This window comes from Corvus hawaiiensis, chromosome 5 (assembly GCF_020740725.1).
Source record: "Corvus hawaiiensis isolate bCorHaw1 chromosome 5, bCorHaw1.pri.cur, whole genome shotgun sequence".
NCBI lineage: Eukaryota > Metazoa > Chordata > Aves > Passeriformes > Corvidae > Corvus > Corvus hawaiiensis.
This window is the reverse complement of record NC_063217.1, coordinates 10,026,387-10,053,720: the sequence shown is the minus strand read 5'-3', so window position 1 is coordinate 10,053,720 and position 27,334 is coordinate 10,026,387. Positions and strand designations below refer to the sequence as shown.

The 27,334-nt window shown below is 40.1% G+C and overlaps 1 protein-coding gene across 7 annotated transcripts in view; it reads right to left on the bottom strand.

The window, feature by feature from the left end:
- Window positions 1–14,309: 14,309 nt before the first annotated feature.
- Window positions 14,310–27,334, bottom strand: part of RGS12 (regulator of G protein signaling 12) — an 86,277-nt gene continuing 73,252 nt past the window's right edge. For 5 of the 7 annotated variants that reach the window (XM_048303528.1, XM_048303535.1, XM_048303534.1 and 2 more), the window contains one exon: window positions 25,171–27,314. In XM_048303528.1, coding sequence (XP_048159485.1) covers window positions 26,680–27,314 — 635 coding nt within the window. In that variant the 3' untranslated portion in view covers window positions 25,171–26,679. Of the gene's footprint in view, window positions 14,959–25,170; window positions 27,315–27,334 lie in introns of those variants that run through there. The other 2 variants (XM_048303536.1, XM_048303530.1) reach the window with 2 other exon arrangements.

The following is a 27,334-nucleotide window of genomic DNA, read 5'->3' as shown; positions in this document are numbered from 1 at the left end:
GCTATCCCCGCACAAATTCGACACGATGGTTTATCATGGTGCAGAGAATTTACACCAGCTGTGCTATCACACTGCTGTGTCTTTCTTCACAGTAATAACTCCTGTTAGTTCAGCTAGGCCTATTTAGGTTTATGGACTAGACTTTGCTACTGTGAGCAAGGCTTGGAACAACAAGAAGCAGGCAAAGCCGGAATTTCCTTCCCAAAATCTAGCAAATAGGCAGAAAAAAAAAATCCTTGCCTCTACGCATTGCCGGTTGCCAGAAGTCTTGAAGCAAATAAAGCTTCAGAATAGACTTGTGGACTAGATCTGTTTTATTTTCACTCATTTCAAACCTGGAAATAGGATGTACAGACAGTCTGATCTGCCTGAGAACGCCTAGCAAAGCTGGAACATAGATTTCCACTTCCTCTCCTCATTCCTCAGTTTGGCCATCAGGTTTCAAATCAGTAATTCCTGTTCAATGGCTTACCATCCAGGTTACTGAAATTGTGCAAAGAAAGGAAAAAAAAAAAACCATTACCTGCTATTCAGCTCAGAGTTCCCAGAAGTTTTGTAGAAAGGAAGGAGCAGGGGAGCAAGGGGAGTGCAAATACCCTCTTCTACCCATTTCCAGAATGAAAATCATCCACTTCCAGGACCATAAACACTGTGTTTCTATGGTGACCAATGCGTGTTGTAGAGAAGCATTTTTCCATGCCTAAAAGTAACAGAGAAGAAAAGCAAGAATGCATTCTATTGTCAATGTGTACACTCCCAGTTGTTGTTGTTCATGTTGTAGATCTCCATCAAGAGCTGCAGTGTGTCCTGGGGAATCACAATTCCAAGCTTTTAGCTCAAACTGACTCCTTAACATGAGAAAAAGGAATAAACACCAACATCAGGAGCCACTTCAGCTGATAGGACGGTGCTAGCACAAAGTAAAAGGAAAAGACATCCAAGCCAGGAGTTGCAACAGCTGCCAGAAAAGCACCACCATAAAATGGGAATTATCCCTGAGTAAGGTCTGAACAGTGATTTCAGGGTTCAGACAGATCTGAATCGCTAAAAACCCCAAGTGCTCCATGTACACTGCCTGCCTTTGTTCAGCAGAGAGGTGTCTGAACAGGTCTTACAGCCATAGCAAAAAGGCAGAATTTGAGGTGTGGTTTTTTGGTAAATTATATAAAATGATCAGTGAAACTTTCAGCTATTTATAAACAGAAGAAACTCTGCCTGTCTCCTTCAGGCATTTCATAGAATTGTTAACATGAAGTATGCCACATCTTTTTCTTTTTTTTCCTTTTTTTTTTTTTTTTTTTTTTTTGAGAAACGTTTTATCTCATTAGCAAGAAACTACTCGGAAAACTGAAGATTCAGTTTTGATACTGAATTCTTATAAACTTCACTTTGGGCATTTGGGAGTTCATAAGTGTGAAGAGTGCAATCTGTGCCAAAACCATCATCCCATGGTCAGGCTGATGAGCCTGCAGAGCTGCTCTCCATAACCTTCCCAAGTCTATTCATCTGTGACTCACTATTTCCAGCCTAGAGATGGAAATTTTGTACAGAGGGAAATAAGAATCAGGTGTCTGTGGAGCTAATAACTTAACAACAATGAGAAAAATAACAAAGATATGGAAGCAATCCATATGGCATTCAAGATAAATTCTGTAACATTAGGTTTTAGGCTTCACCTAGTGCCCATTTCAAATGAGGCTCTGTAAAATATGAAATTGATGTAAATATATGTGTGTATACATATACATAAACATAAATAAGAAAGAGAAAATCTGGAAATAAGAGCTAGAGGAAAACCTGGCTTTGGAGTGACAGAATATTTGGCAGCTCTAAGGCCTGGAGCCTGCCTTGCAACTCATCCCACCAGTGAAACTCCAGCTAGAGTCCTGTTCTTGTTCTCAAAGCAAATTCCATTTTCCTTTAAAGAAATCACATTCTGGTTCTTAATTTTGCTGCACATAATATTGAACATTTCCTGAAGAACACAGAATGCAAATGCATTTGGAGCCAGATTCTGCGACTGCTAAAGAAAATGTAAAGTTTTAAAATAAGATGAGGAATTCTTTTTCATGTTTGCAGGCTGTAATCCTTCTGTATCAAAGGCTAAAATCCATTCGTTTCAGCAGCCATTTTCCCCTTTATACTGACATCATGGAAAAAGAAAAGGCAAATAAACACACAAATAAACGAGGAGAAAGAGATAGAAGTCTTGCTGTGGCTGTATAACACACACTGATAATGCTTTGCCTTTTCCTCAATTCCCACACTACAGTATTTTTTATTTCTTTAAATTTAACAATAATTAATAAAAGCTCAGGCTGAGCCCAGCCCTTGAACTATTTAATAATAATGAAACAATATTAACAACCATCCTAAATCATTAAATATCAACAAATGTAAATTAACTGAGTCAGCCATCAATATGAAATAATAAAATTGCAGGGGGTTTTTTTCATCAATTAGTTGACTAGACATAAGTGGAAAAGACAAGTCTAGACAGACACACACACACACATCCATTTGCATTCATTCCTATGTACCAGCTACCAAGGTAGTGAGAGGGCTGTCTGGTGACTAAGTTCATGTGTTCACCATTTTTACATTCTTTTCTGACCATTGTAAATGTTTCTGAGGAAACTTCCACTCAGCTACTCCAAAACTGAAGAAAAACCATAAACTTTTCTAATGACTGATTCCCCCTGTATTTTTGCAAATTTCTAAGCTTTTTCATAGTGATAAGGTAACCCAAACTAGTGGGGTATGCTGCCCCCTGAGATGATCTGATTTCATGGCTTTAGTTGACATTACTGCTACAAAGCCCAGACCCAGCTTCCTGGCCAAGGAGACAGTTGCAGGAGCATTGTTGGCACGAGGAACTAGTGCAAGATCTAAAGCCTCTGCAAGTGTGCAGTGTCCAAGACCTTAGTACAAACTGATGAGTATGTGTGAACAGGAAGTAATTAGAACTATTTCTGGCATTAAAAATACAACTTTTGATTTATCTTTCAGGAATGGGTAGGATGCAAGCAATCACATGTGACAATTCTGCTCCTGGTGTACTAACAAGGGGCTCAGTGCTGACATGGGACTGATGTACAAGCCAAACCAACTCCCTTTTTTTTTCCTCTGGGGGACCTGCAAACCACACTAGAGACCTTGTTGTCACTGTCACATTGATGATTTCCTTCATCTCTGTTGCTTCATGACATTCCCATCACCCCGGCAGCCATTACCAAAGCTCAGCTGTCCCTGATAATTAGTGAAGATCCAAATCACCAGAACTGAGGCTAACAGTCATGGGCTAAACGCATAGTGACTTTTTTTTAATAAATAAGGCAACACAGCAACACTGGAAGTGCATGAGGAACCCCTCCTATTCTCTCCTTCAACCTCCTCAGTTGACCCAACACAGCAGGGCACAGGTCACACCTATCTTAGCAAATGGTGCAACCTCAGTCTTGTCACTCACACCCAAAACCAGCATCTTCACCCCTGGGCAACTGTTGTAACCGCTGGACTCTGCCTAGCAGGCTGCTGCTCCCGGAGAGCTCAGCGAGGGTTTCCTAGAGCCGTGCGATCAGTCACATCCCAGAGTCCATTTGGGACAGCCCCGCGATCTGGCTCCGGCAGCCAGCAGCGTTACAGCGCAGTGGGTGCCAAAGGAGGTGGAGAAGGGTCTCTCAGGAGACGGCTTTATTCACATCTTGTCCCAGCGCCCTCGAAGGCAGACAGAGAAAGAGCACGGGTCTGGGTGCGGGGTGGTTTTGTCAGGGACTCAAGGGCGGTCCCTGGGTGGGGTTGGGGTACAGGAGCAAATAGGGAGAAACCGAGGGAGTGGCCAGGGCTAGGGCAGGGAACAGGGGGAGCATCACAGAATCAGGGGGTTAACAGGCTGCTGCAGGCAACAAGTGAACCTCCACCTTCTCTTAAGTCTTCTGGAGTGGTGCCTTGAGAAAAGCCATTCTGTTTCTTTTGCTAGAGTGAAGACAGAAAGCTGAAATAATTTTGCTTGTTTGCTTATTTCAGCAAGAAAAAAATAAAAGTTTTGGCTCAAATCAAACTGAAAAGTTGAGTTATTCATATGAGCCTTAGACAGTGTAAAATCCAGCTACCTTGCAACCATGAACACCTCTGTGTGTCACCCCTCTTGTTCCCCTGGGAGCTTCAGAAATCCTGGGGGTAAAAAAGATGACATAGTTTTGGCTTTCAGAAAGAACTGGAGTCCCAGTCTATCCTCTCCTGCACCAGACTTTGCTGCTAATATTTGCAGTCCCCAAACTGGGGATAACCTCTGCCAAACAAACCCTTTTACAAACCCCTGTCCCCACTCCTCGAGGCAGCCAGGCTGCGAAAAGTGCAGCTGCCAGAGTCTGGTTGCTGAGCAGCTGGGATCCAGCAAACATGGATTGGGTGCTGCAGCACTTAGATAATCCTGGGAGAGAAAGAGATGCCTTCACCCAAATGTTTACTCCTCCTCACTCCTCTCACCTCCCACACTCCCTCAGCACCTCTAGCAGCTCTCCTGGCTTCCCTCACCCACAAGCTCTCAGCTCTGGGGTTTTCTGCACTGATTTCCTTTCTCTTCTCTCCAGGGACTGAAGCAGTTCTCAGATCTATCATGTTATTTTTTTCATCTCACTCACTCCTCACCCTCATCCCCTCTGACACCTTGGCTGTGGATGTCCCATCCTGGCCCATGACCTTTGCCAGCAGCCTCCAACACCTCAGAGAGCACAGCAGCAGAGGGAATGTCATCCTTCTGTGCACAAGATGGTCTCAGGGTGTTATTGGGTATTCCTCCTGCCACTGCCTTCTGCAGGGCTTGGGGCCTCCTCTGGCAGCTCTGCAGACCTTCACATTTCCATCACATCTCTGCACGGAGATTGATCTGCTCCTGGATTTTCTCCACATGGTTCCTCTGGTTGGCCTCGGTGTGTTTCTGTTAAACATCACACTTCAGCAAACCCCACACCCTGGTGTTTATCTGACACTTCTACCTTCTTATCTCTCTGCTGCCCCACAGACATGACCTCTTTGATCTTGCTGTGCCCTAGCACCTTCTCTTCCCACACTACGGGGCCTGCACTCAGAGCTGTCCCAACCCTCAGCTGAAAGTATCAGACCTTGTGATTCCCTCTCCAGTCAGAGGGTGTTGTAGTCACCTGCATCCCCCAGTCCAGAGCTGCACAGCCTGTCCTCATTGCCTGCATTGCACAGGACCAGGCACAGGACTGTCCACAACCCAGCACCCTGGGCCATTTTTGTAATGGCTTCATGCATACTTCTCTGTGAAATCTCATTTTTGGCCAGATATAGCCACTGCAGTTGCATCTATATATTGCAGGTACATATTTTTAATGCCTTTACCTGCAGCTGTGCTTATGGATGTTTTTTTGATGCATCCAAAAAAGCTTTAGTTCTGCTCTGAAAAAACAAACCATATAAATATAGCAATGGAAGAGCTGGGCTTGAGCTGCAGAAACAAAACCAAGCTGTGCTTTTATGCTCCTAGTCACACAAATCTGTGAGTGATTTAAAGCTCTGCTACAAGTCACAATATGTAGAATCTTAATTTATACATCCCAGATCCAGATCTAACCAAGCTTTTAGAAGTCCATTTCAGGATAACACTTCGTTCTGTTCATACATCCAGATGTCATGCTATATCTGAAATACTATGCCGGCAACCAGCCTAGAGTGTGTTTGCATGGAGAGACTCTTCCTCCTACTGTATGAATAAGAGTGGAAAGTAGGTAACTGTATTTTTCAAGGACTTTAGTACAAACCTTTGCTGATAACCCTGGCTGAAACAGTAGGCCCATATACAGAGGCGTGTGGGGTTTTTTTTAGCTGTGTACTCACTGAAAACTGACAAGAAGAGGTGTGGAGGCACCCACCTTCCACTGATACCAACACATTTAGGTAACTTGAGCACAGGCTGATTTGCAATTGTTAGGCATGTACATTTTTAGCTGTGCTCAAATTCCTGCAATTCCACCCACTTTCTTCATTAGCATATTAGACGCCCCCATGGCATAGTTTAAAATGGTCTAAGTCAGGCATGTGTGAGGGAAGGGGCTCCACTTCTGCAGCTGAAGCCTTCCCTTTCGAAGGGGAAAGAGCACTAATGAGGAAGGGACAACCTCATGGGAGGGATGCCAGCCCCACAGCCTGCCTTGACTTTGGAGTGATTTCCTATGGTAGGATGGAAAGCAGAGTTCACAAATAATGCTCCAATTATTCTGATTGCAGGCCTAATAATCTCCTGTATGGAAAGCTGTATATATATGTATATATCTACATTTTCTGTATGTTTCTCTTGTGTGTGTGTGTATATGTATACATATATGGAAACCAGATGGTTTTTCTGCTCTGCAAGTAAGTCCTATGCCAAGGGCTGAAGAGCCAGCAGACATCAGCTGATCAGCCTTTTGGCTATGGTGACCAGGGCAAGCCAGACAAAGAGGTGCCCTCTGCTAAACCTGTGCCCTGTGCAGGGAGTGCTCCCATCCCTCCGGGTCACTGAGGCAGCTGCCCAGGGCCAGCAGGGCTGCTTGGACACTGCATTTTGCCATATCATCGTGAGGATACTCACCCTGGATTTGTCAGTCTGTTGACCTAGCACAGTGTTTGCCTAGGCTTTCCCTGGAGTTTTTGCATCCCAAATCTAATGGCAAATCTGTAAGAGACTCCTCAAGCTTCACCCTTCAGACTCCCTGCTGCCAAGGTCTTGTTCCTATGCAGGAAAAGGACCCTTGGACCTCAGTCCCATGCCTTGGGCTGCATTTGGGAGAGCTGGTGATGGATCAGGTAGGCAGAGAGATAAGGCTGCCTCCTGGAAGCAGGGACACAGTGTCTCTTAGCAGGGCTGCCCTCTCACTGCATACAAAAGCACCACTACTGATGCCTCTGTTATCTCCCTCTGCTCTTTCCTGTCCATGGTCTCATCCTGCTGGGGACTGCTGCACATTTTTGTCCACCATATCAATAGGGATTCTGTCCCTGGCAAAACTCCAGGACCATTTTTCCTGCACTCCTAAAGGCTAGGCAGGCAGAGATGTCCCAGGAAGAACCTGGGTTCCCTTCTGGTGAGCAGTCCTCTCCCCACTGCACAAATCCTGACTTCAGAAGTGACAGTGTACCACTCACAGCCTCAAGAACAGGCTTAGGCTAAAGATTTCACAACACAGTCAATATCCCTGCTGTATTTCCTTCTCTCTCTTCTTCCCCCCTCATTTTCCTGTACCTCCAGTGCCACTCCTTGTAATTGCTGCAGAAATGTAATTGCTGCTCTGTGTAATTGCTGCTGAAATAATCTGAGCTGTCATTGACTTACATTGTTCACAGATCAGGAGGAACTGGCAGATGAGAGTCACCCCACCTAGCTTCAGGGGCCTCCTGCATATGTGTTTACATCTGAGGTAGGTATCAAGGCTCACAGATTAAGCAGTGAAGACCTCAAAAACATAGAAGTGTTAAATTTAATGTATGAGTCACCCATCCGAAAGTATGTTTCAACAGAAGGATGAAACAAATCATTCTTTATATTCATGGATGGTATTAAACAAACAATTCTTTATATCCACGAACAGTATTAATTACATCCCTAACAAATACATAAAGTAACATCCATGTTTAGGGCACAAAGGCAGTTTTGGAGTAGATACCTAAAGTGAGGCAAGATCCAAACTGGTTTCTCCTAAAAGAAAAATCATGACTTTCAGATCAGCTCTGCTAATTGTATTTTGAACTAAACTGGACTTTCTTTCACAAACAGGAGGCCAAATCCTGTTGACTAAAGTGTCTAGCAAGCAAAATTACATCTTGTGACATCACAGAGTAGGTACAAGCTGATGTCATTGCAATGAATGGCAGCAGAATCTCATACCTCTTTCTCACAAGAGCATAAAAAAACAGGCAAGATGCAATGGGAGAACCAGCTTTTTCCAGGAGATGGAGGTGGTGCAAGACCAGCAGAGCTTCACCCTCCAGCACCTTCCCACAGGAGATGAACATCTGCCTCCCTTCACAATCTCACCGCAGAATGAGGTTGCAGCATGTGTTGCCCTGGATTTTCTAACACAAACTTTAGTCAACACTCAAATGAGCAAGGGCAAGATCAGAGATATGCTCCCACCACCACGGATTATCTCCTGCTTGCAAACAAGTTTCAGCTAACTGCTCTGCATACAGAGGGCTGATCTCAGCCAGGCATTGCTCCATCCTGGCCATAGCACTGACTCTGGAAATTTTAAAATCATAGAAGAGGTTGAGGTTATGTAGCTGTTCGTGGTGAGGGAGTTCATGCTGTTGGTATACTGGTAAATAATGGCAAATAGCAACTGAAAAGGATGGCTGTGCAAGTCTATAAATGAGGGAGAATAGTAAAGTAATAGTAATTAAATTTCTCCTCATCATATGGTTTCATCTTTCCAGAAAAGATGCAAATCATTAAGAAAGACTCCAGTTACCTCTTTCAGGAATGGGGAGAAGCATTAGTTTCATTTTTGTGCCCTGGCCTAAGAACACACCACTCCAAGAGGGATTAGCTTTACTCAGATGAATTTCTAGCTGGCCTTTCATTTGTTTATCAGTCTGCTCTGGAATTGAGGTGTGAATCTGCACAATAACTGAGTTCTAGACTATTTTGAGATTGTAAGCAGATCTTTGCAGGCAAAAAATACAAATGAGGAACAGGTTGGTGTCCCCTGGCAAGGCAGACACAAAGTATTTAAGAACACATTTCCCAAACTTGGACTCCAGGACCTTCTCCAGGAAGGTGGGTGAGTGCCCTTACAGCGCCCACCCTGATACTTGCTGCAGGCTATGGGCACCTATGGAAATGCTCCAGTGGCCTTGCAGCTCTGTGTACCTGCAGGGGTGGGATTCACATTTATCACTGGAAACTGGGATGAGATTATCACAAACAGCAATAAAGTGCTGGCATGGACTTGGAAAACTTAGGTTTCATCCCACTCCGATCAGTCATTATTTTCCACTATTGGTACTTAAATTTCTGTATTCCTCTTGTTCTGTCACAGATTGTTCAAAGAACAGAGAGGGATGTGGATGAGAAGGGAACCATTGAAGGACCATTGTGGCACTGATACAGCTTAGTTTACACAGGCACTGAACCCCTGTCACCTCCTTTTCTTCCTTTCTTCCTTCCTTTTCTTTCTTTTTTCCTTCCTTTCCTTCCTTTCCTTCCTTCCTTTCTTTCTGTTTTCTTTCTTTTGTAGATAGAACATCTGTATATTTTAGTTGTGCTAGCAGCAAGGGCAGAGCAGTTCTGATGCACTGGTCCCCTCAGACCACCACACAGAGCTAGACAACACACCAAGACTATACAGACAAGAAGCCAGAGGAGGATTACACTGTACCTGGAAAACATTTGGCTATTCAGGCTTGCAATCCCTTTGTGTTGCTAGAATAGAGCAAAAGGAAATAATTAAAGGCTAAAAAAATACCCTACTATTATTAAATTCCAGAGGATGAGCTATTTTTAAGGTATATAAATATTTGGCAAGAATTCTTTACAATCCTCATTTAAAGGAATTTCTTTATGTAGGCTAGGCTTAAGAAGATATCTTTGCAGAATCTAATAAAATGCAGGTGATTTTTATGTTGTCTCATACTGCCATTTAAACTGCAATGTCTAAATGGCAGCAGGTCCCAGAATAACTGAAAAAATATTTTTCACATCTTTTCCCTACATTGAAATTAAATATCAATGAAACATTATGAACTCTAGTGGTATAAATTACTTACTTACTACATACATAATTAATATTTTAATAAGTTTGACACACTTAAGATTCTATAAACATTATTGTGCAGTACAGGATTTCTTAATACTTTGGGGAGATAAGGGATGAGAAAGAAAACCAATGTGCATTTTCACATTAGAAAGTGACCATATAGATATTTAAAGACAAAACCACAAATAAAACAAGGATACAAATCAAATTCTGTACAGCAGCATTTTAGACTGTACAACAGAATTATCAACTGGGACAAAAAAATATTAACAATTTTCTTATCTTTCACACAAACAGTTCAGAAAGCATGTTGGTTCATGTGCAACATCTTGGATTGCTAACATTTTGAGTAATGCAGGCAAGATTTGCAGACACGTGATCATCCAGCACTTCTCAGCACATTTTTTTTTCTGAAAAAAATCAAGACTAACCCGGCTAAAAGTGACAGTTGGTCTACAGAAAGGAAATATTTCAGTAAGATCAATGAAATCTTTTCCTGTATTTTAAATGGCATAGGATTAGGGGTCACAAATCTCACGATTCTTCATCACCCCACAATGCTACACTTGGGATGCTATTCCAAGAGTGCAAAGAGAAGCACTTGGATGTGCCACTTGTTTTTGCTGCAGGGTAAACACCCACACTATCCACAGAGCAACATTGTTATCACACAGGTTTGCTACAATCCCACAAAGCTTGGAAATCTACCTGTTCATGCAGAAAATAGGGTCATTTCTTAACCCAAGTCACTGAGCTGTGGTTGGGAGTTGGGAGGTGCCTCGGGCCTGCGAAGGTTTTGGCTTCTCACACCCCTTGATAAGGACCTGCTGTTGTCTAACTAGGCCTTTGTCTAACTCAGTCTTTGGAAACTTTTCAAAATCTTTGAGAAATTGTGAAAAGATGCCTCCAGGTGTTTGCATCACTCTGCCACACACTCTCCCTGTCTCCCAGCTACCAACTACCTTAGGAGAGTCCATTTTAAATGACAGTATTTCAGTATTTGCTGTCGAATCTGTGTTGGAGAGGGCAGAGATGAGCTGCAACACTGCTGCTGAGAAACAACTACTGGCAAGGATTTCAGTTTTGTGGCGAAAATCAAGCTACTTCCAAAAAATCAAAATATGCTCATAAGTCCTGGTTATCTCTGATACAACAAGACAAGGAGGCTGCCAGCTGAGCCACATCTTCTAGAAGTTTTCTGTTAAGAACATTAAATTCCAGCATCAGAAGAGAAGCGGGAATAAAGCAATTCATGCTACAGCAAAGGCATAAAGAAGCCAAAACTTGCAGGCAGAGTAGTGCCAGAAGGACACAGCATCTTTGAAGGACATTAAATAGCCCCCAGAAGACTTCCAGAGGCATGAGAAAGGACAAAACAGCCAGGTATTGGCTCCTTCCCACGGAGCAGTAAAGCTCTGCAAAGCCTCTTTGCAAAGACTGTTTATGTGTCTTCATAACCCACTAGCTCTTTGTCACACAGTCCCCCAGAGCAAACCGTGCAGCAATTTATCTTGCGTGTGTTGTATCACAAACTTGTTGACAAGGCACAAAACTACAGTAATCCTACGGGGGAAGACTCACTGCAAGTTTGCCTGTATGCAAATTTTCTATTCTTCACAAAGCCTTTAAAATTAAACCACAACAAACTGTGACTTGTGGAACCAATGAGGCTGAAACAACTACAATTGAAAATCAGATACCATGACAACAAGTGAAATATAAGGCAACTGCTACATTAAATAAGATTTGGAATGCTGCAGGATTTTCTGAGTGTTGGGGTTGGAGTTTTTTTGTATCACTGGGTGTTACAGTTTCAAGTACTGACACAGGTCAGTAGATCTCCCTCTTCCACCCAAAAGCATGGGATGACCCCTTTTATTTATTATTAGGGATTAGGAAGACATAAGAGTAACTCTGCACAAGGGGAGTTTCAACACAGAAAAATTGGTAAAAGAGAAATAAAACCAGCTAGAATTCAATTATCATTTAGGAACTGCCTGGCAAGATAAAGGATCAAGCTATCAAGCAGGGCTTCAATTAGGCTGATTTTTAATAGTAAGTAGATTTGATTAATAGTGTAAATCACAGTATGAGGAGGAAACTTAAAATCATGTTATAGTGTTGAAGTCACACAGTAATTAAAACTAGACCTCATCCCTAGTAAAATACTGGGAACCATCAGCCAGAGACAGGCTGCCCACATTCCTTTTTATTAACTCCTGATTCCAGCAGGTTTAGCTTTTATATTCTGCCAGATATTGAATAGGAAAGCTAATATTATTAATTATTTCTAAGTCTAAGGAATTAATTTCCATTAGTTCTAGCTAAGAAGTCATTCTTTTAAACAATCTGCCATTAACTGGCATGATAGTGTGGCATGGGGAGGAACACTTTTTCCCATGTCCCTTTGTTTACAGGATTTCCAGGCAGCATGCCAGGATTTTTCTCTATGTTAAAGAAAACTCCATTCTTTCACATCCTTCATTTTCCTGCACACAGCTTGACTCCCATGCTGTCAAATTCCCTTTGAACCCTTGATACAGTCAAATCCAGTTCGTTGCACTCAGAATTTATGAACAGCACTTTTGTTTGCTTGTTTTTCTGAGCACAGCAGGTTGGGGATGGAAAACAGGAGAAGGTGGAAAAATAGCTCTTTGATTTACACCTGGCTTCTATTAGCTTCATCTGATGGCCTCTAATCTTTGCATTAGAAAGGAGCGTGAAAGTCAATCCCTCTTTCCATGGCACTCAAGGTTTTTCAGTTGTTATTGCATCTCCCCTCGGCTATCTCTTTTACCAGACAAAGAATCCTGTATTGCTCACTCCCAGTCACTTCAGTGCCCTTGCACAATATAAGATAAGCAACCCTGTTTCATCTAAAATATTGATCAGGGATTAATAAAGACTGTAATGATTGCATTTGAATTTCAAGTTTTTATCTGTCAGATGTTAGGAATTTATTTTCCAAGACACAAAAACAGTGCAAAGCATATCCCAAGTCAAAAAGCCCTCTCTTGAGTTTGGCTGTTGTAATTTTAGTTTTGATTAGAACAAAGCTATTAATTTTCCAGATGATAGGAAAAAATTATGGCCATTTATCTGTACAAAGAAATATCTGCTCAAGGGACAACTACTATCAAAATACTACAAAAAAAAGGAAAAAAGAAAAATAAGAAATAAACTCTTTAAAAATATATAAATATTTAAATATTTTCACATCACTGGGCTATATTCTGCCTGCTGTATTTTGCTATGTTCTGCCTGCTCTGTTTCTCAAATCTGTAGTATCATTACACCACCATGATTTTATCATGATTCTCAAATTAGTTTAAAGCTTGAAAGTTTTGAAAAGTACAGCTATTTTCAAAGCATATACCCTCATTTGGGCCCACACCAAGTTGAGCCTAATGTTAACAAGGATTTTCCTCAATATCAAAAGCAGAATCGCTTACCAGTAGAAAAACCTAAAGTATTGAAGCTGATGGGTGTTGCATCCTTTTATCTCACTGGAGTATTTGATGTAATACTTAAGCATTAAGCTTTAGGAATCTTAATTTATGATTACAAAATCATACTTACTTTCTTTCTCACCTTACACATTTGAGTTTAAGAAGCTGAGTGACAGCATCCAGTACTCTCAGCTATTTAGAAAATTCATGACTCTTGGTATGCTTTAGGAGCAGAGAAAGAGTAGTTAATCAACATCTACCTTGATGCTTTAGACCTACTGCCTGTGTGGACCTGCAGTCCAGGAGACATGCAGCATGACTTTTTAAGTCTCACAGTAATTTCAAAGCAGTGAACCCCCGGAAGTCTCTCTATACCCACTCAATATGATGAGCAGATGTCCAACCCTCTCAGTTCTTCGTGTACCCTTTTGCGTGTCCAGGCTTATAACCTCCCCTGAAGAAATGGTAACGGAGGAAAAGGAGCAGGTGGCAAAAACCACATGTTCAGCAGTCTTAAATACCTTTTCTTTCTCAAAACTCTACCTAAGGCTAGAAAATTAACTGAAACTAAAATGAACAACAAGAAGAATGAGGGGCACTGAACCCTTATTGAAAGAGCAATAACCAAATTGCCTTTCCCCAAAGTTAAAAGGCACTGAGAGCAGTGATGAGGAGGGACCCAATGACCATCACACCACTGTGTCATTAGATATATATTTCTAGTATGGAAACATCACCAGTGTTGGCTATGAAAGCAGCTAATATTCTCAGCATAGGAAATTTACACTTCAGGGTTTTGGGGTTGGTTTTTTTTTCTGCTTCTTGCTGCTTGTATAACAATGGTCTTATTGCATTAGACAAGACTGAAATCCACTTGGACCTCTTCCCAAATGTTAAGAGACAGACAGGAAGATATTAAGAAAATATTCCTAATCCTTTTACACCAGTAACTGATTTCACTTACACTTCAAAAGTCTACTAAAACACAGGGAATCCTGAAGACAAGGGAAAACCATTAGATGATTAAACTGAAATTATCTCAAATAAAAGGTTTGGACAGGGGAATTTAGAGTAAGTTTGTCTTGAATAAAGACAAGAAGGGTAGGGGTGGAAATCATAATTTTAATTGCACTGTTCAGTGGAATCATCCCAGGGAAAATAATACCAAAATGAATAAAAAGCAAAACCAAATAGCTCATTACTTTCATTAGAACACTATTTTTTCATTCTAGGGCTTCCAACTCAGAAGTCATGGTTTCTAGCAGGCTCTTTGAAGGCAAGTGGATATTGAAAACCACTTATATCTTGCAGAAACATGTCTCTAAGGCATATCTCCATTGCTGCTGATGCCAAGCAAAAATACCAGACAGTTTAATTAAAAGCAGAGATTTAAACAAAAGTAGCTTTATACTGATTCTCAGTGGCCTTATTCTTCTCGCTCTTGACAGCAATCAGAGATGGAAGGTCTGAGGTCCTGTAAACTCCAGTCCTCATCCTCCCTTGGCAAGATCTCAGTTCAGAAATGTAACCTTCAAAGCTGAGGTTCCCTTCAGAATCGTCACAGGAACGTATGCCAGAGTCCTCCAGTTTGACCTCATCCACATCGATTATCCTGTTTACAGGGAGCTCCGTTCCGGGGTTCCCTCTCGCACCAGGAGGATTAAGGTTTCTGCTGGGCTTTGCTTTGTGAGAGGTCTGCTCACAAGAATTTCCTGAAGTCCCTTGTGAATCTTTTTTCTTTCTGTTTGCACCTAACAGAAGAATTAGAAACAAAAGAAAACACAAAATAGGACAGTTACATATCTTCTGGTTTTAGCAGTTTTCAAAATTGCAACCTCCTCTGAGGCCCTAATGGTAGTCAGCTGGGATATTCATCCACCAAAGAGACTTATTGATGTACCAGGTAGTAACTAAACATTAGACCTCAAAGATAAATGTGAAATACTAATATGTATCTGTCTTAATGTAGCATTTTTCAGTGTTTTTAAAAAGACTCCATTAAAAATAACTACTTGGTATAATTTTCTACATCTCTAGAACAAAAAATTCTCACACCAGCAAACCCAAAGGTGAAGGAGGAGAATATAGACCTTCTACTGGGGCAGAATGGGAGATGTTCCTTCAGTTGAACTGGCCTTCAAGACCCTGCTGAGATAGTATTTTTACTTGGCTAGAGCTTAATTCTCTAGCAGACTAGGAAGGGATTATTTGAAGTTGCAGTTCACTGTCCTGCCACAGAGCAATCATGGGCCACAGTTTACAGGACAAGAATAAAAGAAACAATTTCACAGAATCACCGTATCAGAGGATGGGTCAGGTTGGAAGGGACCACAGTGCTCATCTAGTCCTACCTCCCTGCCCAAGCAGGGTCAACCCAGAGCAGATGCCACAGGATTGTGTCCAGATGGTTCGTGAATAACTCCAGTGAGGGAGACTCTACACCCTCTCTGGGCAGCCTGTCCCAGTGCTCAGAACAGTAAAGAAATTCTTCCTCATATTCAGGTGGAACTTCCTGTGCATCAGTTACTGCCCATTGCCTCGTGTTCTATTGCTCGGCACCACTGAGCAGAGTCTGGTCCATGTTCTTGACACCCTCCCTGCAGATACTGACAGACATTGATGAGGTCCCCTCTCGGTTCGAGGTGAACATGCTCAGCTCCCTCAGCTTTTCCTCAGAAGAGAGACTCTCCAGACCCTTAATAATTTCTGTCACACTCTGCTGGACCCACTCCAGGATCTCCATGTCTCTCTTGTCCTGAGGCGCCCAGAAGTGGACACAGTGCTCCAGATGATCCTCATCAGGGCTCAGCAGAGGGGCAGGATCACCTCCCTCGACCGGCTGTCACTGCTCCTCCTAATGCACCCCAGGATTCCGCTGGCCCTCTTGGCCACAAGGACACACTGCTGGCTCATGGACAGCTTGTGTCCACCAGGACCTCCAGGTCCTTATCTGCAGAGCTGCTTTCCAGCAGGTCAGCCCCAGCCTGTGCTGGTCCATGGGGTTGTTCCTCCCCAGGTTCAGGACCCTGCATTTGCTCTTGTTGAATTTCAGATGGTTCTTTTCTGCCCATCTCTCCAGCCTGTTGAGGTCCCTCTGAAGGGCTGCACAACCCTCTGAGGTTTGAGGGCTTTAAACACGCAAGAAATACCCAAGTGATCATGGGCACTTCTGAAATCACAATTGCCAGGATTCAGGCCTATTCTCACGTGTCACTATCCCAAGACAACTGTAGTTTAAACCCTTGAGTTCCCAAAAGCCAGTTTTGTGTTAGGTGTGACCCTGCAAACTACAAGGAGCTTCTTGAAGCTGGCTTGCCTGTGTCAACAGCAGCAAGAAGGGAAGGATGAAGAAGGAGCTGACTTCAGGATTCGCACCACAGTTAACAACATGGGCTCTCTAGTTGAGGTTCTCCCCATAATGATATAAAGAGGGGCAACATTTTCAGAGACAGAGAACTGCTTTTAATCAAACTGAGAGCCAAGGGAAAAAAAGATAAACTTTCAAGGCACAAAAGCAGACCTGAGTAGGGGCTTCCATTTCACATATAATTCCTTATTTCCATATAACTTCTTATCCATCTTTTAAAAAATACCATCTTATCCGATATGTTTTACCCAAAACATTCTCAAATGTTGTGCCACAGTACATGCAAGTGCCTGACCAGCATGTTTAGCCACACAAATCCCATGAGACTGGTGTGGTTAAATCCCACAGCTGTCTTTCAAATCTTTTATTTGTGTTTGTTCCACATAGTGAGTGGTACATTTTTATGCAAGGGAAAGAAATTTCCATGTATAATCATCGGAATCAAGAACTTTTTGATATGGAGAATGGGGGAAATGCAAATGAAAAAGACAAAAAAAGCACTTTCAATCAAATCACTGCAGGGTCTTCTTGAGGCTTAAAGCTTTCTATTTAAGAAAAATAAGTTAAAATCCTAAGTAGTGCAATGTTTGGTGTTTCAGCTACAGCGCAGCCCCACATGAGTAATGTGGATATTTCGCACCACTAATGCTTGCCGTTTTTTCAGTGGAATTAGATCAAACTCCAAACAAATCAGCTGAGAAGAGAGAGACAGAAAGCTTTCTCAGCCCTGTTAGCCCAGCATGACTCCAGCCTACTAAATTGCAGCTCACATTTAATGGTACTAAATTACACTTTGTGTTTAAATCTCCCTGCTGAAGCTGAACATTGGCTTAATTTTAACTGCTGCTGGCATGGCTGTGCTGCAAAATGCTGCTCCTCTGTTCTGGAACGTTTACCTTAACATGAGTGTACTGAATTGTTCTCTTGATCTCTTTAATCTACTATTCTATGCCCTTTGAAGAAGATCTGTGATTCTCCTTTCAAGTTGCTTTAAAAGAGCTACAAGTTGCTAAAATGCCTACTAATGACAAATTACCACAAATACATGGCATTGACAGAGCATGAGTCATCCAGCTGTCCTAGCATTGAGAATACCTCCTCCTATTAAATGTCATGTAAAGGAACAACTTTGATTGGGGTGGAAGGTCTCATATACGTTGACCTGAACTAGCTTGAAACACTTTCCACAGTCTAAAGACACAGCCTGCATTAACAGGGTACAAGAGATTAAAGAGCTGGAAACTCCTGCCGAGGAAGGTGCAAGTACTGCTCTCTTTATTTGGATGCTAAGCCCTTCTAGAGCTAAATATAAGAAATGCCATTAAGTCTTGGAATTATGGTGCCACTGAGTCAAAACACAAAGCAACTGCGCGTGCAAGTTGTCTTATAGGAACACAGCAAAAATAAGGTCAATGTTTGCTCTCAGGCTTCACAAGACATAAGCTCGTCTGTGAACAAGAACACATCCACATTATAGACGTATTTTTCTATTAATGTCCTTTTCAGGAGCAATTTCTCTGTAGCATCAAATAAATTACTACTAGAGGCAGGGCAGTAATAGAGAACATCTTGTCTAAAATACCAGTTCAAAAGAATATAGAATTACTAAGGGATGATACTGTGAAGATGGTTTCACTTTTCCTGTCAGGGTAGAAAAGATCTTGGCTCATCTTCACCAAACAGGAAGATGATTTCAAGAGTAGCATTACACAGAAAAAAAATATTTTAATGTAATTTTTTTCCTCTTTTTTTTAAGAAAAAGCTTTTATGAAGCAAGCTGTTCAGCAAAAATAACAGGCGAGATTCACCAAAACAGCTTGTGTATAAATGTATCCCACAAGTTTTTAAGTAGACTCAAGATCTGCATGTATTCAGTGGAGCTTTATAATGAGGTTTCAATGAAGTTTGTAACACTTTTGCACTGGTCTCCTTCTCATATTTTCTTTTTGAGTAACAACTACCTGAACACACTTAGCTGTGCAGAGCACCGTCTAAGGTGCAGAGGGCCTTCACAAGTAAAATTTCATATATTCTTGTACTGAAGTGATGAAAACCTCCGTGGACAGCTCTGCAGATTGCTTTGTCTTGTATAAAACACATCAGGAATGTTATCACATTTTCCCAAATCTAATCTGTCAAATGTCCTATCTAACTTCAGCAGGGAAAGGAAACTACTGCTTAGGGGAGTAGTCACACAGGTGAATTTCCAGGCTGGAATACCACAATCACACCTTTTGGAAATCTCCTCCTCCCTTGCTAAGCATTCTGCACAGCTCTCAGAGAACTTTCTTGTGCATCTGATCCTGTTAATATGTTCCAGCTGGTTTAGAGATGGGAAGATGCAGGTCATCTTTTGTCCTCAAACCAGAGATCTGCTGTGTTACAGACTCACAGCCAAATGACTGCTTAGAAGGCTAACTGCCCCCATTTGCATTTTTCCAAAGGTGACTACAATCAGGCACTGTTTTGGCTGATCTCCTGATTTCTGTTACCAGTATTTCTCTTTTTCTGATATTTGGATTTTGTGTATTATTCTCAAGCATTCTAAATTTAACATTATCATTATGGAGAACTATCTTTATAGATAGAAAGACAAAGGGAAATCTTCTGTATAAAAATATTCCTCAAACTTTAAGATCTAAGCAAGAGATCACAAGATATTGTCTTCCAGGTAGTTTAGGAATGAGGGAGTATTTGGCCAAATTCCAGACAAAGTCGAGGTCACAAAAAACCTGGAAATTTCAGGAGCAGCATTAACTGCCAAATGCAGATGATAGGATCATATAACCCTAAGTTTAATGCAGATGCCTGGGGACTTAAAGGTCCACTCACAGCACCTTGCAATTATATTGTTTCTATACCATAACTGATAAATTCATTTCTTTTCACTGTGCCAAATTTAAGTTATGATTTTTTAATAAAACCTCTTCCATGTAAATTGAGTGTTTCACTTATCATTCTAACTTTGCTAAAATCATACTGTTCTTGTCAAAATCATTTACTATCTAGATGGCTTTCAGTTCTAGTGAAAGATAAGAATATCCTGATGATTTTCATACCATTGATGCCAGGCATTTGACTTCTAATGTCAGAGAGGATTAGATCTCAGTTAAAGGGAATGAGCTCCAGATTAATGATTTTGTACTGACTTAGAGCAGATAAGAATCTGTTTGAAGTATATCATAATACTTAGAATATAGCTCTTGTGAAAAGAAGCCAGTGAAGTTTTCAGGAGCAATTCCTGGAACTGGTGATTTACAGACATATACCACCCCCACCTGTAATCAGTCATTTCCAGTCTCCAAAGCAGCAAGGCTCTGGAGTGTGCTGTAACAGGGAAGTCTGGGCAGACACAGCCTCTGACCCCTGGAGCCTGTCCCACGGTAGTACCACACTGCCTGAGAGAGCATTTTCTTACATGAGACTGAGAAAAGGAGCTCTGTGATGGTCACTCCTGTAGTGGGTGTTCATTTCAGGGTCCTGGAAATAAATCAGTATGAGTAACTTCTTAACGTGGATGTAATCTGGCAGTTTCACTCTGGGAAAGACACTTATCCCTTCCTCTCCTAAACTGTTAGGAAATGCTACTTCTACATTTTAGCCCTCCCACACATGGATTCTTTTAAGTGGTGGATGAATGACTTCCACACTGGCTGACATACTGTTACTACTGCAAGATTTTTTTTTTTAAAGTTATTTATGCTTCTGCAGGGGAAAAGATACTTTAAATTTAAAGCTTTAGAATTCCACAGGTCAAATTTCCTTCGGCAGTTTCCTTCTTTTTATCTCTTAATTGACACAGCACTGAGGAGAAAGCAGCTTTAATAAAAGATGCCTACCTACAGTTTATGCTAAATCTTTTCAAAGGAAATTTGACTTTTATGCTGAATTTCACTTGCATGATGAAACAGCAACTGCAGCATATGCTCAGTGCCTTGAAATCTGACTCAGTAAAATGAAGGCATCGAGCTAGAAAATGGGTTATTCTGCAAAGCAGCAATGTTCTACATTACCTTTTTATTTACTTTTGTCTTGGAAATTTTGGGAATACATTTGCAGCATCAAATTTAGAAAGGGCAGATGGAAATCTTTTCATTGCACTTATCTCCAAAGCATTCACAGGAAGAACAAAGCACCAAGCATTATTCAGAAAGACAAATTTGGACTATCACATGGAAGAGGGAGCTGGTATGGCCACTGCTGCTCACCAGTGGCATATAGATGCAAAAGAGGGAACACTGCAACCTGTGTTTGCTGAGGGCAGGGACCTTTCATGCACACAGCTACAACAGCAGCTGAAGGGAACTACATATGTTATTTAAAGGCCAGGAACAGTCCAAGAATAAATTAAATGAAAAGTTCTGAATTTTGATCCAGGCAGACATGCATGCCCTCAATAACACAGTCCAATTTGCTCAAACTTTCTGTTTCTCCACTGCTAAAACTGAAACAATTTTTGACTACTTTCCAAGCAGCAGACATGATAAAACGCCTCTGCAGCAGCCTACACATATTCAGCCCTCAGTGTGATCTTCCAGCATTTATTGTTAACCTTCGTTTTGGTTTTCCACCTCTGGTCGGTAACAGCAGGTTTAATAATTGCAGAGAGTCCTGTGTTGGGAAATAGTGGATTGAATTACTTGAATCCATTTTCATTTAATCTGCCATTCTTTATGGTATTTTTCAACTATGAAAGTCTAAAATGTGGTTTCGCAGGGCTACTGGTTACATTTCAACCAATAATTCAATGAAGTTCATTTCATCATCCAAATGCTGCCATGGGCTTGCATAGATCTGGGTTTAGCCCATGTGCATTTGGTTCAAAGGGCAGCTGTCATTTTTCTAACATTTCATCCAGTCAGTGATAAAATTTGCAGTTCTTTCGAAAATGTTTATCTTGTTGCTTGTTCGAAAAAACTTTACACTTCAAATAATCATCCCCCAAGGTGTTCCTTCCTTCCCATTTGTCTACTCTAAAACTATCCTCCTTTGTTTGTTGTTGATCACAGGCATATACTATATGTAATCCTCACATTTAATCATGCTCTGAGTAAAAGAGGATTAACAGATCCCAGCCTTAGTATTTCTGGATCCTCATGAGTACTTATTTATATTGATCCAGAATCCAATTATCTTCTATAAATTTACACAGAACCAGTAAGGATGTAAGATACTGCAAGAAAACATTCTTTGTTAAAAATAGTAATTTACGTTATTTTTACATCTTTTAAGTCATAATCACTTCCTTTTCTTAAATTTTTATTTATGTTTTCATTCATGTGGTTATCTTGATTTACACAGGGAATGCCACTGGACTGTCTCTAAAAAATGCTACATGAATTAAGAGATTATATAAAATATTAGTTATATAAGTTATATAATTTATTACAAAAACAAAGGTTTATTTTCAAATTTTGAAGATGGACATGTGATTGCTCCTAATCTCCTTAACTATCACAAACTTTTTTGCACTTGGACTTCATTACCATTAGAATTGAAAAGTTTAGTAGCCAAAAAAGTGAAAGTCACAGAAAACCCACTGTTGTTATCTGATCTCTATTCCTCAGCTCTAGGGCACTGCATCCTCTCTGGGAATGATAATAAAGAGCAGTTGGAGAATTTTTTTTTTTTGTCTTTGGGAACAATAGCCAGTCCCAGGCTCCAAGAGATTACCCTGCATTTTATTTCTGTGTAATTAATCTTTCACAACAAAAACATCCTAGCACTGGTACTAACTATTCTATTTCTGAAAAAAATCTTTTCAACAAGAAATGAAGCAAGTTTCTTTTGAGGGTACAGTTGTATACCTATTTCAGAAACAAAGCAGTTTCTTCCAAAAAAACAGTTATATAACTTTAGACTCTCTAAATTCATTCTTTAACTTCCACAGACATTTTACTAAAGTATAATTCCAGAGAGTTAACCATGCTTTTATTTTCCCTAGCTGGCTCTCTATCTTAACCAATGACATTATATTCTTATTTAAGGGGAGTTTTGAATAAACTCTTCTTTAGATTGCATTGCTGGATCCTTAAGAAAAAAAAAAAAAAGGACCTACTAAAAAAAAAAAAAAACACCTTCATACTTGGTAAAGAATTAATTCCATTGACTGTAATTGTAGTGTCATTTTAAGAACAGTTCTTATCCTAGCTGAAAAAAATGCCCCAAAAACAATAGGGAATTTTTTAAGAGAAGGAAGAACAATTTGACGGACTCAAATCTACAGTCTGTGCACTTCAATCTGGATTGCTGCAAATCGTCCTACCTCAGGATGAAACGGTATTCCATGAAAAAGCCCAACTGCTATCATGACTAAATGCCCACCTACTTTGTAGTAGAGTTAACAACCATCATGATCAACTCAGACTAGTGGAATATTGCAGAATGAACAATCCAGTGCAAAGCCTGTGGCTTAACACTCACAGCTCTTGAGGAGACTAAAGGTCTGGAAGGCTGCTTTTCCCCGTGACAGATATTTTGCACTTGAGTAATGCACGCGCCCAACCCCTTGGGAAAAACTGGACAACATTCAAAGTACCCAGACCATATCAGCCAATTTAAAAAAAAAGAAAATAAAAAAAAGCGCCAAAGAGATTAAATCGGCATTTTAACACTTTCAAAAATGAATGCATCACTCCAAGCCCATCACACCACACAATAATTATTCCTTCCACAGATGGGACCACCATTATATGCAGAGACATGAAAGAATGTCTTCAGATTCCAGAAACCTCTGATTTTTAAAGTGGGAAATTTGCCAGAACTAGCAGGCTTATTCAAAATAAAGACATTTTCTCTTGATGAGTAACGCAACTAGAATCAGTAATGATTCCTGTGTTGCTAACTGATTTGCTATTTACTTCACAGCTAAGTATTAATACAGCATAAAAACATTTCATTTATTTCAGAAAGTTAAGAACTGTGTTTGCAAATTTGTTCTCAGAAGCTCAGAGTGATGCAAGCCTTATTTTGCTGCCTTCCATTTACATTTTGCTTTCTAGATCGTCAAGTGAAAAAACCCTCAAGCATTACCCATGACAGGGATGGACACTGGCCTGGCTTTGCTACACCAGCAATTGCCCCTTGCAGAACATGAGGGACCCCTTCATTCCTTCCAGTCCTTTTCCCAGCATTTATAAACCCATCGTGAGCAGGGTGAGCACACATGTTATTTGTCTCTGTGCCAATTTGGAACCAAGATTACAGACCTCTTCAAATTATGTGGTCATTATTCTTCTTTACATCCCAACATTTTAATTGAATAAACCAATCAGAAATGCAATTTCCATTGATAGGAGATTATGAATGAAGAACCATTAAAGCACTTAAAAAAGCAACCATTATTAATGATTTAGTCCTTTGAGATTTGATTCTTGACTGGAGAGAGTTTCCAGAAGTCTTTATTAGAATTATGTACATCATTGAACAGCCTTTCCATGCAAACTCCAATCATGAAAATAGAAAAGTTTTGCTTCAGCCCACACTTTTTCCATAAAATCACCGTTGTTTTATAGAATACAGTTCCCATTAAATAGTAGTGTGTTGTGAGAGGAGTGTAGAATGCAGTTATTCTATGCAGTAAGATTGTAGCAAAAAAGAAAGGTGTTTTATATTTGTTTTAAAATTTTTGTTATTCCTAAAAAAAAAAAAAATCTGGTTTGTCAAAAAGCTAAATAAATTTAGATTTTAATTTTGCAAAATTAGTTTGATTACTTACTCTCATGGGTGACTATGACAGAATAATAAGACACAATCACCAGTGAAAGTAGGGAACACTAGTTGGAATATATGTTAATTAAAACACATTTAAAAAATATTAAATTCAATATGAAGGGTATTAGCTATTTGTTAGGAAAAAGTCTGAATAATTTTAGAAGGGGAACTGCTACAGGACTTTCAACTGCTTTATTTTCTTTCATGGAGGCCCACGAATACATGGGAACACAGTGACTTTTGGAAAAACTGGATTTTCATCCCCCAGAACACAATGAGACCTAGTTAACAGCACTACAGGCCTCTCTGCAGGCTTTTTTTTGTTTTTTTTTTTAATTAGGCTTCACAGTGCTGTTATGTAGGACCCATCTCAAAGAGTGAAAAGAGTAGTGTGGTCTCCAGCACCCATCCAACCCCTCATTTCTTACCCAAGACCACCACATAAAGAGGTGGTTACTTTGGTTACTCCACATCAAATGAGCTGAGATTACCAGCTCACTTCTTAAAGCCCAGGGAAGAGTTGCTTTAGTTTAAAATAAGAAGGAAAGTAATGAATACAAAGTTTAGCCCAAGAACCCAAAGACAGAAGATGTTCTCCTTTCAGGAGTTCCTGTTGTGACTAATTCAAAAGAAATCTCCTGTCTTATCTGCCTTCTGGAGCACATGCCAATGCTATGGATTTTACATGTGACCCGTCAGCATCTCAAGACAGCGTTTGCCCTTTGATGTCTAAATTAATAACAAATCTAACGTTTGTCAGCTTTGTCTCATGGTAATTGCTAGTTCATATCTATTAATCTGTTTGTTATAAGATAATTTCTTAACTCGGGACTGAAAGAATTTTTAAAACAATGAATAAAATGAAAGCTTAAAACCAGTTTGTGTAACTAGAGCTAGAATTTATTACTCCTGAGAGAACAAAGATACAAAATACATGTGAAAACTACACAAAGATTTCTACAAAGTAAAAAGTAGAAAGTGGGAAAAGGGAAAGCTACAGCTCAGGGTTACAAAGAAACTTATGGCATGCATTAAAATATTGTAAATTCATGAAGTTTTTTTTAAGTGCAAATGGTTTTTTAACAGTTCTCACTGAAAAATATGCAAATTGATACCTATGTTGTACACTTGTCATATTATCAGAAAGACACCAACACAAATCTATGCATATATACATCAATATGTCTGAAGTACATTATGTGGTTCTGTTATTCATAGGCACTGGTTACAAGTCCATCCAATACTCAGTTTCAGAAATTAAGTGGTAGCGCTTATAGAACATTTCTCAGATACTACTAATAAAGGAATTGGCTTTTAAAATACCAAGAGGAGGGAATAATTTGCATTGCCATTTATAAGCATCCAACAACCAAAGAAGTATTTACAAATCATCAGCCATACAGATAAAGAACAGTATCAAATACTCTGTGTAAAAAGATAAATAATTAAAATGTATATTCCCACATCACAAAGAAATGTGATCATACAAATATGGCACTATATGTTTGTGAAACATCAAAAATAAATGTAGCACATAGATACCTCTTCTTATATTTTACATTAAAATGCACAGTACAATGACTGTAAAATGTCAATGTCACGACACCCATTGTCTTCAAATTCTTGTTTCTGGTAATAGCAATTATTATTAGAGTCCATGTTTATAAAGAAATTCCATACTTCAGCCTTGGGATAATATTGCTCTGTGATATTGCTAGACCATGAAACTTACATCCTAAAAAAGTTACATATTTTCTTTAAAATTATCTAATAGAAAGCTACTTGATACGTGAATATTCTGGGAGAAAGTGTGATAGATGCAATCTACCCTGTGTAGCAAAGTATTGGTTAAAAAAAATAACATTTTTATTTCTAGTCACAAATATCTAATTTATTAATGAAATATATTTTAAGTTGAGGCTTATCCATTTAAAATTTTAATCATAAACAAAACTGCAATTTTCACCACATAATTAGGATTTTTGTTAAAGTACTTAGACTTCCAAACACTAATCATGTATCTCATTATGAGAAATGGATCGGAGAATCTGGAACACAACAGTGCTATGGAGCTCAAAATGCTGATACCCTGTTTTGTACTCTGAGGGTGAATGAGATAATTATAGCACGTGCATGTATTTCAAAGATTTGCCTGCATGTGGCCATTTTTGGCTACACGCTAAATCCAAACAAAAGTACATTGTTAAAGGCAACCAGAAATATTACAGTTAGAATAGACTAAGGCAATTAAAATCTTTTTTCCTTCTTTTTTTTTTGGTAAAAAAAGAAAAAAAATTAAGGTGCAGAGAGAATTTTCTTTGTGGTTTTAATGGGTGCCAAATACTGATTAACAGTGCTAAGGAAAAGTAGTTTTACACAAAAGGAAACACTATTAAAATCTAGAAATACCTGAATTGGATCTTTGAAATCCAGATTTTTCCTGATTACCTGCAAAAGGAGTTGGGGGTGGATAGTTGGCTTCCGTGAGTTTACTGATGTCTGACGGTGGCGTCGGCGGGGGTGGTGGTAGCAAAGTGCTGTTAGGGCTACTAATATCTCCTTCAGCCACAAGAGTCAAGTCTGCCACATTCTCATCATCTACCATCTGAATGCCTTCGGCTTGTAACTCTCTCGACTGCCTTTTCCATACTGTGGCACTGTTCTCTGGCGCGTGCGGAACTGGAGACAACGGAGGGCTAAAAGGAACGCTGAAAGTCTTCTGACTGTGGAGTGCTGCCAAAGCAGATTTATGTTTATTTTCTGAGTAACCCATTTTCTTTACTGAATTTTCATTAAAGTTTTGCACGGACTCCTGTTTTCCACTGGGTGATGTACATCCATCATTGCCATCACTTTTTGAAACTCGCTTGCTGAGGCCTTTAGGACCTGCAGGAGTAGATGAGGATGGTTCTGGTCCAGTGGGTGGTAAACGAAGAAAGTCAGGAAGAATAAGGTCTTCTTTCCTTAGCAGTCCACGTTGGTCATCTGCTCTGTTACTTTGAGCTTTGGATATGAGTTCAAAAAATTCTATTGGGGAAAAACCCAAA